This window comes from Equus caballus, chromosome 25 (assembly GCF_041296265.1).
Source record: "Equus caballus isolate H_3958 breed thoroughbred chromosome 25, TB-T2T, whole genome shotgun sequence".
NCBI classification, from domain to species: domain Eukaryota; kingdom Metazoa; phylum Chordata; class Mammalia; order Perissodactyla; family Equidae; genus Equus; species Equus caballus.
In genome coordinates this window covers 34,945,127-34,962,481 of record NC_091708.1, presented here as the reverse complement: position 1 = coordinate 34,962,481, position 17,355 = coordinate 34,945,127, and the positions used below count along the sequence as shown (strand labels likewise).

Sequence of the window (17,355 nt, the reverse complement as noted above, 5' to 3'; positions counted from 1 at the left end):
CTCCCTTCTTTCCTGTTCCCTACCTTGTTAATTAGCCCCAAATTTCATCCCATACATTCTTCTATAATTTTTATAGTTTTAGATTTTATACTAAGGTATATTGTCCATTTTATCTTATTTTTTGTGTACAGTGGAAAGATTGGCTAAAAATTCATTTTGTTGAATACGGGGATTCACTTCTTTCAGGATCATTTGCTGAAAGACTGTATTTTTTCCACTGAATTGCCTTCGATCTCTTGTGGAAAATCAGTTGTGCACACATGTATAGATCTGTTTACAGACTCTGTTCTTTTCCATTTCTCTATTTTTAATCTTTATTCTAATATTATACTGTCTTGATTACTATAGCTTTATTATCAGGTTTTAAACTGGGCAATGTTTCTACTTAAATCTTCTTTTCAAAGTTGTTTTGCCTATTCCATGTTGTTTGCATTTCCATAAAAATTTTAGAAGCAGCCTGTCGATTTCCACCAAAAAAAGGAAAGAAAGCCTGGTAAGATTTTGAAAGAGTCTGCATTGAGTCTATAGACCAATTTAGGGAGAATTATCGACTTAACAATATGGAGTCTTCCTACCCATGATCACAGTGTATCTCTACATTTATTTAGATCTTCTTACTTTGTTTCTGCAATGATTCGTGATTTTTAGGATAAAAGTCTTATACATCTTGTTAGATTTCTTTCTACGTATTTCATGAATTCGACCCTATATAAATGGTACTGTTATTAAATTTCCATTTCCAACTGCTCATTGTTAATGTAAGGAAAAATCTCTCCGAAGTCACTTATTAGTTATAGTAACATTTTTCTATATTCCACTGGATTTTCTACATAGATAATCATGTCCTCTGCAATAAAAATAATTTTAATTGCTCCATTCCAATGTGGATGCCTTTTATTTCTTTTTTCTTGCCCTCTTGCAGTGGGTACAACTGCTAGTACAATGTTGAATAGAAGTGACACACATGCTTGTCTTGTTTCTGATCTTGGGGAACAAGTAGTCTTTCACTATAAAGTATGACTTTAGTTGTAAGGTTCTCATAGATGCCCTTAAACATGGGGAGGAAATTATTTTTGTTCTTAGTTTGCTGCAAGTTTTTATTAGGAATGGATTTTGGATTTTGTCAAATTCTATACCTGCACCTGTTGAGATAAACATTTTTTCTTTTTTAATTTGATATGAGTTTCATTGACTGATTTATGAAATTTAAACAATCTTTACATTCCTGGGCAAAACCCACTTGGTCATGATATCTTATCCTTTTTACATATTGTTGGATTTAATTTTCCAAAATTTTTCTTAAAATTTTTGCATCTATATTCATGAGGGGCATTAGTTTGTAGTCTTTTTTTTAATTGAGTTCATAATAGTTTACATCAATGTGAGATTTCAGTTGTACATTGCTTCTTGACTGTCACCACATAAGCGCTTCTCTTCACCCCCAAACCCACCCGCCACCCCCCTTCCCCTGGTAACCACTGAGCTGTTTTCGTTGTCCATGTATTTGGTTATATTCCACATATGAGTGAAATAATCTGGCGTTTGTCTTTCTCAGACTGACTTATTTCGCTTAGCATAATTCCCTCCAGATCCTTCCATGTTTTGCAAATGGGATGAATTTGTCTTTTTTTATGGCTGGGTAGTTTGTAGTGTTTTTTTTGTTTGTTTTCTGGTAGTGTCTTTGTATGGTTTTGGTATCAGAGTATTGGTAGTTTCATAGAATGAGTTGGAAAGGATTCTCTCCTCTTTAATGTTTGGGAGAGTTTGTGCAAAATAGGTATTCTTTCTATCTTAATGTTTGATAACATTCACAAGTAAAATACTGGGCCTGGATTTTTCTTTGTGAAATTTTTTTTAACTATAAATTCAGTTTCTTTATCAGATATAAGACTGTTAAGGTTATCTATTTCTTCCTTTTGGAGCTTTGGTAGGTTGTCTCTTTTTTTGTTGTTGTTCCATCTCATCTAAGATGCCAAATTTATCAGCAGAAAGTTATCCATTACGTTTCCTCTTTATTCCTTTAATATCCTTAGAATCTGTAGTGATAGGACCCCTTGCATTCCTGATATTGGTAATTAGTATCTTCTCTTTGTCTTCACTGATCCAGTCTTGCTAGAGTTTTATCAATTTTGTTGCCTTGTAATCGCACCAACTTCTGGTTGCACCATTTTTCTGTTGCTTTCCATTATTTCTTTTACTGATCTTTGCTTTGATCTATACTTTTTTTGGTGTGTTCTGTTTAATTTGGGTGCAGTTTGCTTGCTTTTCTCTTTTCTAGCTTTTTAAAGTAGAAGCTGAGGTCAATGATTTGAGACTTTTTGTCTTTGCTAGGATAGGGGTTTATTGCTACGTTTTTCCTTAATGTCTTTGTCAGATCTATTATTAGTAGTATGTTAGTAGTACAAATGCTTAAGATTGTTATATCGTCTTGATTTATTTATTCATTTAACATTAAGAAATGACTTTCTTTATCCCTGAGAATATTCCTTGCTATGAAAACTGCTTTTTATGATATTAATATACCCACTTCAGATTTTTTTATTTGTTTTGATATGGTTTATAATTTTCAATTTTTTTACTTGTAAACTATTTATGGCTATATATTTACAATGATTTGTTTTAGGCAACATAGTTGAGTCTTGCATTTTTGTTTTTGTTTTTTAATAAATCTGACAATCTCTACCCTTCATTTTGAAATGGTTAAATCTAAGTCTATCATTTTTAAATTTGTTTTCTATCTGTCTCATATATTTTCTGTTCCATTTTTCCTCTTTTTCTTCCTTCTTTTAAATATCCTTTATCATTCCATTTTATCTCTTTTGTTGGCTTAATACCTATAGTTATTTGTGTTATATGCAAAGTCATATGTGCACACTATATGTTTACCTTCAAATGATATTAAACAAATTGATGCATGGTCTAGCAAGCTTAAAATAGAATACTTATTTCTCTGGTCTTAACTTTTAGCTGTTGATTTCATGCATTTTCCTCAGAAATAAATTATAAAACCCACAGTACCATGTTATTATTTTTGTTTAAACAATTATCTTTTAAAATATTTAAATAATGAGTAATCTTATATTTTTACCCACATAACCACTATTTCTGGTGTTTTATTTAGCTTTCTTTGGTTCCATATTTCCGTCTGATATTCATTGTGGCCCTCTAGAAGGGCTTCTTTCACGTTTCTTGTAATACAGGTCTGGTGGTGGTGAATTCTCTCTGCTTTTGTATGTCTTAAGTCTTTCTGATACTTTAATTTTTGAAAATATTTTTGCAGATTATGAATTGAAGACAGGTCAATTTTTTCTTCCAGTGCTTTAAATATGTTGTTCAACTGTCTTCACATCTACATTTTTCTGGTGAGAAATCTCTTGTTATCCTTATCTTTATTCTACTGTGTGTATATGTGTTTTTCCTCTGGTTACTTTTAAGATCTTTTTCTTTATTTTTGCTTTTGAACATTTCATTATGATGTACCTTACTATAGTTTTCTTCAGATTTTTTTATGGATTAGGATTCATTGACCTTATTGGATCTGGGAGTTTGCAATTTTCATCAAACTTGTAAATTTTCAGGCATTATTTCTTCAAATATTTTGCGCCTTCCCATCTCCTTCAAGTATATCAATATACAAATGTTGTTTAAGTTGTCGCACATTGTCACTGTCCGTCTTATTTCCACTTTTCCCTCTGTGCTTCATGTTGGGTATCTAGGTGGGCTCTCTTTTTGACCATCTATTCTTTGTGCTCACTATGATGCCAGGCATTGAGTTAGAACTCAGTTATATTTGTGGAAGGAAAGAAGAAAAGGCAAAAAAGGAATTACGGGAAAGGAAAGAAAAACAATTAAAATATTGACTAATATTTATGACATGGTAATTATGCACCAGGCACTTAGCTATATGCAGGAAAAAAAATTGGTCTGAAGAAACCTTTTCCCAGAGACTGGTACACTGACAAAGCTAATAAGAGGTGAAAGAGAAGGAGGTGAGGATTGTGAAGTCCTCTCTTTGAACAGGCAAAATAAGTTCACTTTAAAAGCACGAGTTTTAATCAAACAGATTTCTGTTTGAGTTCTGGTGCATTCATATTTTCTTTGATTTCCTCACCTGTAAAATGGGAAACATAATATCATCTGCTTTGAAGGGTTGTGGTGAGACTTAAATGAGCTTTAAGGGCTTAGAGAATAATACATATACCAGCTACTGTTAGTTCTATTGAAAACGATACATTTCTACAACTTGTTCTGGCATATAATTCCTCATTCTTAAGATAAATAATTCTTGTACTTTAAGAAAACAGATATGAAAGAGTATCGCGACAGTCAAGTTAATGTAAGAATGACAAAGAAAAGCAAATCGCCAAAAACCCTAATGAGTGAGATGCAAAGTTCACCGAATGACAGTAAGTAGCACAGGGACATCAGTGTATCTGGAGATTTGGTGCAGGATCATTAAATATAGGTGGCAATGTAAGGAGATAGGAAACGGTCTCTAATCAGGTCAAAAAGGGAGAACAAATTTGATATGAATATTGGGAAGTTGTCAATGGCAAGGATGGTTAGCACACAATATCTTAAGGAAGGAAATTTAACAGACCCTTTGGGGAATTATCCTGGCTGAGTGATCGCCACTTATAATAAGAGTTCAACCTTTTGATGAGTTTTGCAAAGGTCCCTTTCATGTTCTTGTTCTTGAGGCTATAAATACAGGGATTTAGCATGAGGGTGATGACCATGTACATTATGAAGGCAATAATGTTGTTTGAATGTCTGGATGATGGTTAAAAACATAGTTCAATGATTGTCCCATAGAACATAAACACCACAGAGAGGTAGGAGCCACATGTGGATAAGGCTTTGCAGAACCCTTTGGTAGAGGGGATCCTCAGAACAGAGACCCCAATAAGGACAAAAAAGAACAAGATGCTACTTAATGACGAGAAGACAAACATTACCCCTAGAAGGAAGATGAGCAGATCATTGAGGGAGGTATCTGAGCAGGAGAGCTTAAGCAGGACAGCAAATTCACGTAAAAAATGAGGAATGATTCTATTAGCATAGAAGGATAGTGGGACAGTAAGAGTGTATGAGAAAGAGCAATTGCAGAAGAGAGGACCCAGGAACCAATCACCAACAAAACCACAGCTCTATCTTCATGATGGTGGTGTAGTGGAGAGAGTGACACATGGCCACATACCTGTCATATATCATAACTACAAGGAGAAAGCTATCAAAGCAACCAAATATTACAAAGAAATACATCTACAAGCACCCTGCATGACTGATAGATTGGCATTGAGTCTGCATGTTCATCAGTATCTTAGGGGCAGCAACAGATGAAAAGGAGACATCAGTGAAAGCCAAGTGGCTTGACTGAGAAAGAATTACATGGGGGTGTGGAGGCGAGAGTTCAGCTTGATGAGCAGGATGATGAGCAGATTCCCCAGCACCATTGTCAGGTCCATGCCCAGGAACAGGGTGAAGAATAAGTCCTGCTGCTCCAGGGGGATGGGGAGCCCCAGGAAGAGGAACTCGGACATGCTACTCTGGTTCTTAGGCCTCACAATGCGCTTATTTATGCTCGGGATGAAGAAGGTTTGGGAATCTCAGGAACCTAGAAAAGATGACCAGACCATGTATTTCATATTGTAATTGTCTGAGAAAACAATGAATTTTTAACTATATTCCTATTAATTTCTTACACCTGTGGATGCATGCATCGTCCCTCTATCCCTGTCTGGCTCCAGGAAACCATCACACCCAACAGCAGCAAACAAGACCTTGTTGCACAGAAGTAAGAGGGTGTTCACTGCTTCATTCACCATTATTTATTTAACACTGAGTCTGAACATGGACCTTTACTAAGTGCTGAGAATTTAGCAGTGAACAAGAAAGGCAAGGTCCCTCTTTCCTATGAGTATATTTTTCATGAGCAACTGGGATAATTAACTACACCAAGACAGAGCCAAGTCATAATAATTCACTGTGGCGGAAAAGTAGATGAGCCTCCACAAACTAATAACAGTTGTTTCCTCCTTAAAGTATAGTAATCCCCCCTTATCTGTGGTTTCAGTTCCCCTCAGTCAACCCCAGACATCGTCTAGTCCTGGCATCCAACCATCACCACTGTCATGGCTCAATGATCCTCCTTCTGATGGATCATAAGGTCAATGGCAGCCTAACACCACCTCACTTCATCTCATCATGTAGGCATTGCGTCATCTCGCATCATCAATACAAGGGTGAGGGCAGTATAGTAAGATATTTTGTAAGAGAGACTGCACTTTTATTATAACGTATTATTGTAATTGTTCTGTTCTATTGTTATTGTTGTTAATCTCTGATTCTGCCTAATTTTTAAATTAAAATTTGTCATAGATATGTATGTATAGGAAAAAACATAGTATATGTGGAGTTTGGTGCTATCTGCAGTTTCAGGCATCCACTGGGGGGGTCTTGAAACACATTTCAAATGGATAAGTGGGGCCTAGTGTAACAAAGTTACATAGTTATATATATTATCTACTATGTATATTATGTATTATCTGCCATGTATATTAGAGATTTTATAAACACACATATGTCGATGTGTGTGTGGGTGCCATTTCTGTCCTCTACTGTACTATTGTGTGCCTGTGGAAGTTATATCATTTGTGTTTCTATTTCTTAAAAGCTAAAATGGGTGAAAGAACACAAACTCTTACCGTAGGTGTGAAGAATTTTTTAAATCTGGGTATGTAAGCCTGATGTGTGGATTAAATCAGGAAATGTAGGCAAAGTCCTTTAGCCTAGTACCCAAAATGTTCACCAAAATATTCACCATTCTTATGAAAGATTGTGCACTACTCTGGTTTGAAAGTTATTCTGGCAACCAGCGGTTTTAAATGACCATCCACTTCTAGAGCGACCGTGAGTTTACAGCTGTTGGTCACTGGCACCCAGTGAAATTCACAGGAAGAGTGTGACAATGCTCAAACAAAGGCTCAGCACTGGTGTCTCAAATTACTGTATATGTATTGCCATTTGCTATAAATTAGAAATTATTAAATATTAGCTATGTGGTTCAATCTAATATGACAGTGTGATCTGAGTACATGGTCTTAACAATTACACGTGGAAACTTCCCCTTTTATTGGCCAGGGGAGCCAAGCACCATATATTATTTTAGAGCTGCAAGGAAAATATAGTTGCCCAAAATATTCTTAGTCCCCTACCTAGATAATTTCATTCATTCATATTTATGTCCTTTCCAACTCACAAAAAATTCTCACGTATATGAATTTCTATTTAAACAATAAATATTTACTGAGGGCCTATAAGGTTCACGAGACAACTGTAATTCTTTCCATTTCATAGGTGTGGAAACTGAGACCAAGGAGTTAGGTAACTTTCCCGAGGTCTCCCCACTATTTAATGGTGATTCTGCACTCTAACTTCACACAGCACGATGCCTGGAGTTTTTTTGCCTGGGAATTCAGTGAAAGCAAAGGGTTACAAAATCAGACTTTCGTAGCCTTAAGCAGCTCCAGAGAAATGAGTCAAAAGATAATGTTTTAATTATCTGTGAGAGGACTGAAATGAAGTCCCCAATCTTCTGGCTAATTTCTCATTGCCGTTTGGGGAGCTGCATGTCCTGGAACCAGAGGGACTGAGTGTTAGGGGATGGTGTCCCTGATGCCGTCAATGCCCTGGACTCCTTTCTTCTTGGACATGGCTCCAGCTGGGACCAAGGATTTTTTAACTTTTTATTTTGAAATTGCTTCAGACTTATAGAAAAGTTGTAAAAATGATAGAAAAAATTCCTACACATGCTTCACCCAGATTTCCCAATGGTTAACACTTTACTATGTTTACTTATGTCTGTATGCATATTTCAGGCGTATATTTTTGGCATATCTACCACAGTGCATATTATCAGAAGGCACATGTTATCAGTTTTTCCAGTTTCTAGTGATTTTTATCCTTGATCAATTTGTTAAGGTCGCGTCTTCAGGTTCTCTACTCTAAAGTTACCATTTTAACCTTTGTAATTAATAAGTATAATTTTGGTAGATATTTTGAGACTATATAACCATAACCTTTTTCTTATAAATTTTCTCCCACTATATTTAACATCCATTGGTGATTTTTAAATGAAGAAATGTGGTGGCCAAATGGTGATTTTCTAACACTATCATTTCTTCTACATTTATCAGTTGTATTGTCCTATAAGAAAGAATTTTCCATCAGCTCCACCCCGTTTGTTTTATTCATTGATTTATTTATATCATTATAGACTTGTGAATTATTATTTATTTGGGTCACAATCCATTCTTGGTGTTTTGAAGCTCAAATTATTCAAGATTTCCCTGTAGGAGCCCCTTCAAGCTAGCTACTGTGTTCCCGTGATTTATTGAGCACTTTTTACTTTCAGGCTCAGGAAAATTTTCTTGGACAGTCCTCACATCCTGGCTCCGGCCTGGAATCAGCCACTTTTCTAAGTAACGTTGGTTCCTTTTAGAGAAAAATAATAAAGGGTAAATTGGCCTTAGGTGTGTTAATTGCTTACAAGGTTTATAAATGACGTAAGAGGATGCAGCTAGGAAATATATAAAAAATAAACACACTAAGTAGAAACTAGAAACTAATAAAGTAGAGGAATGGTTACCCAAAGGAGGTGGGTCAGGAATGGAGTAGAAAGAATGGGGGATGGGAATAGTATAGATATTGATGTACAGTACATACTCTTGAATCTATACATTTTAAAAATCATAATTCAAGTTGATATCGTCAATTCTACTCGACACAATAGAGTTCTTTCCAGCCTCTCCTTTTCCATGTTAATGGCACCTTTCACCAAAATTGAGTATTCCCTTTCCACAATACATTTACTCATTTGATGAATCTTTAAATACATGCTAAGCAATTTCAGAATCTTGATGCCGTATGACTGTTAATGACAAGCTAACTGCAGCTCAAAATGCTTGTTTACAGTTTTTCTTTATTGTGAAAGTATATGCACAAAATTCTGTGTTCAAGAATTACAGAGGTTAGTTAGTTTATTTTCCCATTTAGTCTAATTATGGTAGTAATTTGCAATACAGTTAAGTTCACTTCTTTTCTTTTATTCTGCTTTGCTTTATTCCCCACCCACTTCTATTTATGTTTTAATAGATAAAATATAACATAGTCAAAACTATATAAATAAATACATTTATCTCCCCATATTTTCTGCCCTGTTCCCACCCACCTCTTGCATGTAAGCAACTTTGTTAGTTTCTGATTTATTCTTGTGTTTCTTTTTGCTCAAATGAGCAGATACATGTATCTTTTACTTCCCCTTAATTTTTACAAAAAAACAGTGGCATGCTGTACAGGCTCTTTTACACATTGATTTATTCCACTTAACAATATATCCTGGAAATCCCTCCATATTGCTTCATAGATATCTTTCTCATTACTTTATCACAGCTACAAAGTACTCAACTGAATTGATGTTTTATAGGGTTTCCTTTTGTAGTCCTTGAATGAAATAGTGGTGATAAATGTACTAAATGCCACTGAATCATATACATCAAATGGTTAAAATGGTAAATTTAATCTTACGTATATTATACTACAATAAAAAATTAAAGAGAAAGTAAGAAATAATTATAAAGAAATTATAAATTATAAAGAAATTATAAAATAATAATAATGTATGATTAATAAGTTAATGGGGGGAATGGAATAACAAAATACATATTTAATCAAAAAAAGGAGAAGGAGAAAGAATAAATATGAAACAGATGTCTCAAATAGAAAATGTATAGTAAGATGGAGAATGTAAATTCAAGTACATCCTGATGACATTAGAGGTTAATAGATGAAATTCTCCAGAAATATAATGATTGTCTATCTACATAAAATGAGCAAAACCCAACTTTACACTGTTAACAACAGACACTTAACAGACATAAGGACATAGAAAAGCTTAAAGTAAAGTGATGGAAAATAAACACCATGTAAACACTAACCAAAAGAAGTCTTATATATCTATACTAATATCAGAAGAAGTAGATGAGATGTTAAAGTAGGAGCTATTGCCAGAAATTAAGAGAAATATCTCCTAGTTATAACATCTTAATTATAAATGCAACGATGTACTATTAAATGCATAAACAATGACTCTCTCTCTCTCTCTTTCGTGAAGCCTTACTTAGTAGCATTTGACAATTTCCATAGCATCATTATTCCTATTATGTCTGATTTAAATCTACCAACATGATTTCATTGAATGTGGAGTTGGGAAGAAATACGCACAATCAACTTGAAGCCAATGCAAGCCAGCTTCAGCAAACCACTACATCAAAGAATCAGTCCACCAGGAGAAGACCACGATGCTAAATCTGCATGTACTCAATGACATAGTTTAAAAAATACGTAAGCAAAAACTGACATATCTAAATGGAGAAAAAGACAACTCCACAGTTATAATTGTGTGACATATTTTGCATAAGATTTTGTACATATCTTATGAATGATGGTGTACAAGCAGAAAAAATAACTAGCATTAAAGAATATTTAACACTTCAGTTTGCAAACTTGACCTAATTGACATATTAACAACACTATACACAACAATAGAATGCATATTCTTTTAAAGTTATATGGAGTTGTCAACTATACAATAATTTTAGGAGGCGCATCTCACCCTGCTCACGACTGCAATAAAAGGATTTAGTGATTGTTGCTTAAGGAAGTTAGCCCTATTGACAAATATTCCTAGGGCCTGGTTTATATCTCTGTTCCTCAGGCTATAGATGAAGGGGTTCAGCATGGGAGTGAATACTGCATACATGACTGAAGCAATTATTTCTTTGTCATTGGAGCCCCATGATGAGGAGAAAAAATTAACACCTACAAGTGTCCCGTAGTATAAACAAACCACAAAGAGATGGGAGCCACAGGTAGAAAAGACTTTAAAGAGTCTCTTGGTGGAGGGGACCCTCAGGACGGTAGTGCCTATACTGACATAAGAAGCCAAGATACTAGTCAAAGGCAAGATGACGAGCATTCCTCCCTCAGTGAAAATGAGCAGCTCATTGAGGAAGATGTCTGAGCAGCTCATCTTCAGGAGTGCAGTGAAGTCACAGAAGAAGTGGGGGATGGTATTGTCAGCACAGAAGGACAGTTGGACCAAGAGGAGGATGTGTAATAGGGCATGTGCACAACTTAAGAACCAAGACCCAGCTACTAATGAGACACACAGCTCCTGCCTCATAACAGTTGTGTAGTGGAGCGGCTGACAGATGGCCACATACCTGTCATATGCCATCACTCCAAGAAGTAAATTGTCAAGACAACCAAAAACTATGAAAAAATACAACTGAGAAATGCACCCCACATAGGAGATGGATTGTTGCTGAGTTTGCATGTTTATGAGCATCTTTGGAACTGTGACAGATGAAAGGGAAATGTCAGAGAAGGCCAAGTGGCAGAGGAAGAAGTACATGGGAGTGTGGAGGCGAGCATCCAGCATGATGAGCAGGATGATGAGCAAGTTCCCCAGCACCGTGGTCAGGAACATGCCCAGGAACAGGGCAAAGAACATGTCTTGCTGCTCTGGTGGGTTGGGGAGCCCCAGGAGGAGGAATTCAGTCGTGGTGCTCTGGTTTTCAAGCCTCATAGTATTCTTCTACATGCTGGGGATGATGAAGGTTTGGGAATCACAGGACCCGAGAATGAATGATCACAACTGTCATATCTCATACTGTAATTCTCTGGGAAAACAATGGATTTTTAAATACATTCCTATTAATTTCTCACGCCTGTGGATGCATGCTTCTTTGCTTTATCCCATTCTGGCTCAATGAAAACATTATGTCCAAAAGCGGCCAACAAGAACTTGTTGCACAGAAGCAAGAGAATGTTCACTGTTTCCTTCAACCATTATTTATCAAACATTGAGTCTGAACATTGACCTGTACTAAGCACTGAGATCGCAGCAGTGAACAGAAAGGCAAGGTCCCTGTCCTCTGTGAATGTAGATCTTGATGAGCATAGAGGGATAATTCACTATAGCAAGACAGAGCCAAATTGTAACAATTCACTGTGGCAGAAATAGTAGATGAGTCTCAGAAAACTGGTATCATTTGTTTCTGCTTTAAAGTAACCTGACACTCCAGTGCTGAGGTGGGCTTGCTGGAGCATTGTCATGCTCCTCCTGTGAACCTGGCTGGGTACCAGTGACCTACAGGTGTAAACTCATGGTCCTTATAAAAGTGTGTGGACATATAAAGCCACTTGATGCCAGAATAGCTCCCAAACCAGAGTAGCCCACAAACTATCTTTCATAAGAATGGTGAACATTTTGGTGAACATTTGAGTACTAGGCTAAGGACTTTACCTACATTTCCTAACTAAATCCATACATTGGCCATACAATACCAGATTAAAAAAAATCTTTCCATTTGCACTATGAACGAATGTTCTCTCACCTATTTTAACTCTTAGGAAACAGTAAGATAAATGATATAATTTCTACATCTTGCCATTTCCTGTAGGTTAAAATTATAACATATTGATTTCTTCATGCAGTTCTATCTAATATATCTGTGTTATGAGAGCCTGTGCCCTCACCAATGCACAGGGAAACTTCCCCCATCATTGATTAGGAGTACAAGACACCCGGTGTTGCTTTAGGGCTATAAAGAAGCCAAAGTAGTTCAAAATGTTGTTAGTTCCTTGCCTAGATAGTTCCCTTCACTTCTATTACCTATTTTCCAATTGACACAAGACTCTCTCATTCATTATCATTTATTAAAACAATAATATTTATTGAGGGCCTGTAAGTTTCATGAGGCAAATGTAATTCTTTCCATTTTATAGACTGAAAACTGAGGCCAAGAAATTACATGAGTTTCCCAAGTTCTCCCTGCCATTTGATGTGGGTTCTTCACTCTAACTTCATACAGCATGATGCCAAATGTGTCTTTACCTGGGACATTAAGTGAAGGCTTAAAGAACTCTGAGTGATTCAGCCATACTCAGGTATATAAAAATCATAGCAGATTCATTTCACAAATGGGGAGTTGCTTGGTGCTAAGGTTATCTCAGTCAGTGGTGCTCCAGAGGAAGGTACTAAAGGAAATGTTTGAGTCATGGAGGAAAATCAGAAGCCCCAAGCACACATGCAAAGCATACACACAAACATACATACAGCTGATTTGATGATTCCAGTCACCTGTGACAAGTTCCCATCATAAGGGGAGGATAGCCAGTATGTGGTTCAGTTCAGTAAAAACACATATGTGCATACAGGTCATAAATAACAGGCAAAGTGGGACATACACAACACGCAATGATTTACCACTCACCTGCAAACACACAATGCGCATCAACACACGACACATGCCGCACCTGGTAAACCCTCAACTCACCATATATCCATAGCTCATAACTATACATACATGCCACCGAAAACATACAAGCCCACATAGAAGAAACACACCAACAACACACATGCACTCAGGCACATACTCACACCACTAGTAGCACATGCACTTCCATCACTGAGAGATGTGCATTGGCCCCTTCTGACGCCTACTCTTCCCAGGGAAGGCAGTCAATGTGGGGTGGTTAAGCCTATTCAGTCAGAGGCACAGTCATTAAAACACCATGAGTAACCCATGCATGTGGTAATATACACATTGTAAAAAACACACAGACAAAAACAAAAAATATATGTTCCTACTCTCACACATGGGTGTGCTACCTACAAACATGGCTCACACATACACCAGCACACACTGCTGAGCAGAGGTCTGAGCCCTCTCTGACCTGGGTTCCATGGTGAGGTTGGGCATCCTCTTCTCCAGCCTCAGAGACAACAATGTCAATCCCAATCCTGAGCTCTCATCTCCTGAGCTGTGATACAAGTATATAAGAACACAGGCGTGAATCAGAGGGCTTTCAACACGTGTTAGGAGGCTGATAACTTCTGCATGTGCTAAAACAGAGCCCAGATCGGGTCTAACTCAGGAAAAGAATCAGGGTCTGAGTCAGGTACAGAGTACACACAGACACACACACCTATCAAACAACATAAACGCAAGTATACACACACGTGCACACGCATCCATGAACACAAAGTCACACAAATCCACAAGCACACATGCAGATCCATTGCCAAGTGCAGATTTCCCATTCCTTCTGACCTGTGCTCATCATTGGTGACCTGAGACACCTTCTGCTCCAGACTGTTGCCCAAATCCTCAGCTTCTCTTCAGGAGACTCAGTATCCAGACAAAAAGGAGATATATCTGTGACCTCAGCTCTTCTATGGACTTTCATGTTCTGTAAAAAAGTGCATAGCAATAAGCAAAAACGTAATGTTTTAAGTACAGTCAAGGGGACAGAAACAAAATCCCCAAGCTTCTGGGTCAGGGAGGAGCCACCATATGCTAATTGGCCACGTTCTTGCTGCACCTTGGGGAGTTGCATGTCCAGAAGCCAGAGAGGATTGTGTCCCTGATGCCAGAAATGCCTTGGATTCCTTTCTTCTTGGGCATGGCTCCAGCTGGGACAAAGGATTTTTTATAAAATTTGTAATAATGGCTTGTTTCCAAACTGTTGGAAAGTTTAAGGGAAACTATTAAAGGATGGTGAGGCACCCAGGGCCAGAAGCAGTGGGAAACAGGTGCGAGGGGAGGGAGTGGTTATGAGAACCTGGTGAGACGTGTAGAGGCAGGTGAGGAACCTTGAACAGGAGCTGTGGATAGCCACTGTCAACCCATGGCCAGGCATGGAGGAAAACAGAATAAATGCCCCCACCTCTCTCTGCTTCTGCATTTTGATCTCTTGCTTGTGTTTCCATTGGCCAAATCCAAAGGGCCAGGGAGCCCAGTTGATACAATCTGTAAAGGTCAGACTTCTGAGACAAAACAGGGTAGAGATTGCTGGAGAATGGATCTGGAGGGGCAAATGGAGGCTATCTAGCACACATTCACAAAGATAACATTTTCTAGTTACACATTTATGTGCCAATTTGTGGATGGCAAATATGTAGATATGTTTTATTCTACAGACATACTTCTCTTGGTGTAAAATTGCCTTACAGTTTCATTATAGAGAATCTAAACTTTTAGAGAGCAAGGATGACATTTTATAGAATTCTCCTCCTATGTCCTGCCTATGGTTCAGCAGTTCATATTCTGTCTCTGACAGGGGCTACAAGGAGAATATTTTGGAAGATCATAATTGTCTGCCTTGTTTCCAGCTTTAAATTTAGTGCTGGACCTGTAGTATATTCTATTCTCTCTTATTGAGTAAATATGGACAATTTTTTTTTACCTTTTTTGAAATCATTTCAGACTTAGAGAAAATTTAATACTGTACAAAAAATTCTCATATACATTTCATTCAGATTCTCCAAACATTAATGTTTAATGATGTTTGCTTTATTATTAAATAAATATGCATGTATCTCAGATTCAGGCTATAGCTCTTTGGCAGGTATGCCACAGTGCATATTATCAGAAGGCAGCTGATAGCAGTTTTTTCAATTATGGCAATTTAGATCTTGGTCAATTGATTAAGGTGGTGTTTACCAGGTTTCTCTACTGTAAGGTACCATTTTTATCTTTGAAATTAATAAATATAACTTGCATAGATATTTTGAGACTATATAAACATGCTATTTATCCTTACAATTTCAATATAACATCATATTTAATTAGAATCAAGCAATTCTGGCCTGAAACAATTATTGCAATTGTGGTGGCCAAGTGGTGATTTTTCTCATTCCATCAATCTTTCTACATGTATTAGTTCTCTGTATGAGACGCTTCCCTTTTCAACATTTATTTTTCTTTAAGTTTATTTATATCTTTATGAATTCATAGATTCTCATTTAATCTCTGAGTCATAATCCATTAGGTTGTGGTTTCTTTCTTTCTTTTTTTTTTTTTGATGAGGATGATTGGACCTGAGCTAACATCTGTTGCTAATCTTCCTCTAGTTCTTGTATATGGGACGCTGCCACAACGTGGCTTGATGAGTGGTATGTAGGTTCAAGCCTGGGATCTGAAACTGTGAACCCCGGGCCACTGAAGCAGAGTGTGCAAACTTAACCACTACACCACTGGGCCTCTTTTTAATTTTTTTATGGAGGTCTAATTAGTTTATAGCATTTTATAAATTTCAGGTGTACATTATTATATTTAAGCTTCTGTATAGTCTGCATCATGTTCATCACCAATAGTCTAGTTTTTCTCTGTCGCTGTACACATCTGCCCCTTTCGCCTTCATCCCACTCCCTTCCCCTCAGGTAACTACCAACCTGTTTTCCTTCTTGATGTGTTTGTTTCTTTGTTGTTATCCTTTCTGAAGCTCAAATTATACCACGTTAAGGATTTGGAAGCCCCTTGAGATGGCTCCTGTGTCCCCATGATTCCTTGAGCCCTTCGTTCTTTCAGGCTCAACGAAATGTTCCCAGATCATCTTTGTATTTCCTGGCCCTGGCTCTGAAATCAGGCATTTTGCTAAGAAACTTGGATTCCTTTTAGAGAAGAATGGCAGCAACAGAGAAAATTTTTAAGGATGTTCATTACTTACAAGGCTTCATATATATATATATATATATATATAGATAAATATATATATATGTATGAAGTATAAATAAGAAACTAGTAAAGTAACAAAAATGGTAACTCACAAAAAGCGAGTTGGGAATAGAGTTAAATGAATGAATGTTGAGAATAGAATAAGTATTGATGAGTAACTCATACATTTTAGCCTATTCACATATGTATTAAAAACCATGATTACAAACTTACGCCTCCAATTCCAGTGCCACCACAGAGTTCTCTCCTGCCTCTCCTTTCCCAGGTATGTGATACCTTTCCAAGATAGTGAGGAGTAATTTCTACAGAAATTGATGTGTTTAGGCTTTTTATGTCAGAAGAAGTCAATTTTGGTAATATGTGTCTTCCTGGGAAATTATTGAATTCAACTGAATTTTCAAATTTATTTTCACAGAAGTGTGACCTTATGATTATTCAGATAATCTCCATAGGATATTGTTATTATTGGTATTTTTCAGTTCATTCAATATTTGTTTTTATATTTACCAATCTTATGAATCTCTCTAATTTTCAACTTTTTCCTATAATCTTTTTCCTTTTGCCTAAATAATTCCTCTTCATAATCCTATTACTATAGGTCTACTGACAATTTTTTTAGTTTTTGTTTCTAAAAATGTCCTTATTTCGCCTTCAATTTTGAGAGATATCTTTGCTGATGTAGAATTCTAGGTTGACAGATTTTCTTATTTTTCCACTCTAGTAAATATGTCACACTTCTTCTTTTGATTTATTCAATCTTTTGTTGCTG

General features: G+C 36.6%; 1 protein-coding gene, 1 long non-coding RNA gene and 1 pseudogene across 3 annotated transcripts in view; all 3 read right to left on the bottom strand.

Annotated features, from left to right (window-relative positions):
* Positions 1–17,355, bottom strand: part of LOC111770589 (uncharacterized) — a 120,929-nt gene that overhangs the window by 30,477 nt on the left and 73,097 nt on the right. The window contains exons 3-5 of one of the 2 annotated variants that reach the window (XR_011432638.1): positions 14,181–14,319; positions 13,804–13,890; positions 8,243–8,496 (exon numbers count right to left, since the gene is read on the bottom strand). This is a non-coding gene — a long non-coding RNA (uncharacterized lncRNA). Of the gene's footprint in view, positions 1–8,242; positions 8,497–13,803; positions 13,891–14,180; positions 14,320–17,355 lie in introns of those variants that run through there. The other variant, XR_011432637.1, reaches the window with a different exon arrangement.
* On the bottom strand, positions 4,590–5,579 carry OR1J59P (olfactory receptor family 1 subfamily J member 59, pseudogene; annotated as a pseudogene).
* Positions 10,658–11,668, bottom strand: OR1J50 (olfactory receptor family 1 subfamily J member 50). The gene has a single exon (XM_001916951.2). It carries the CDS (start codon positions 11,648–11,650, stop codon positions 10,658–10,660), a length of 993 nt encoding a protein of 330 aa, XP_001916986.1. The 5' UTR covers positions 11,651–11,668.

Bases quoted from the DNA above. Each gene is read 5' to 3' on its own strand.
- OR1J50 (XM_001916951.2), bottom strand. From the start codon at position 11,650: ATGAGGCTTGAAAACCAGAGCACCACGACTGAATTCCTCCTCCTGGGG.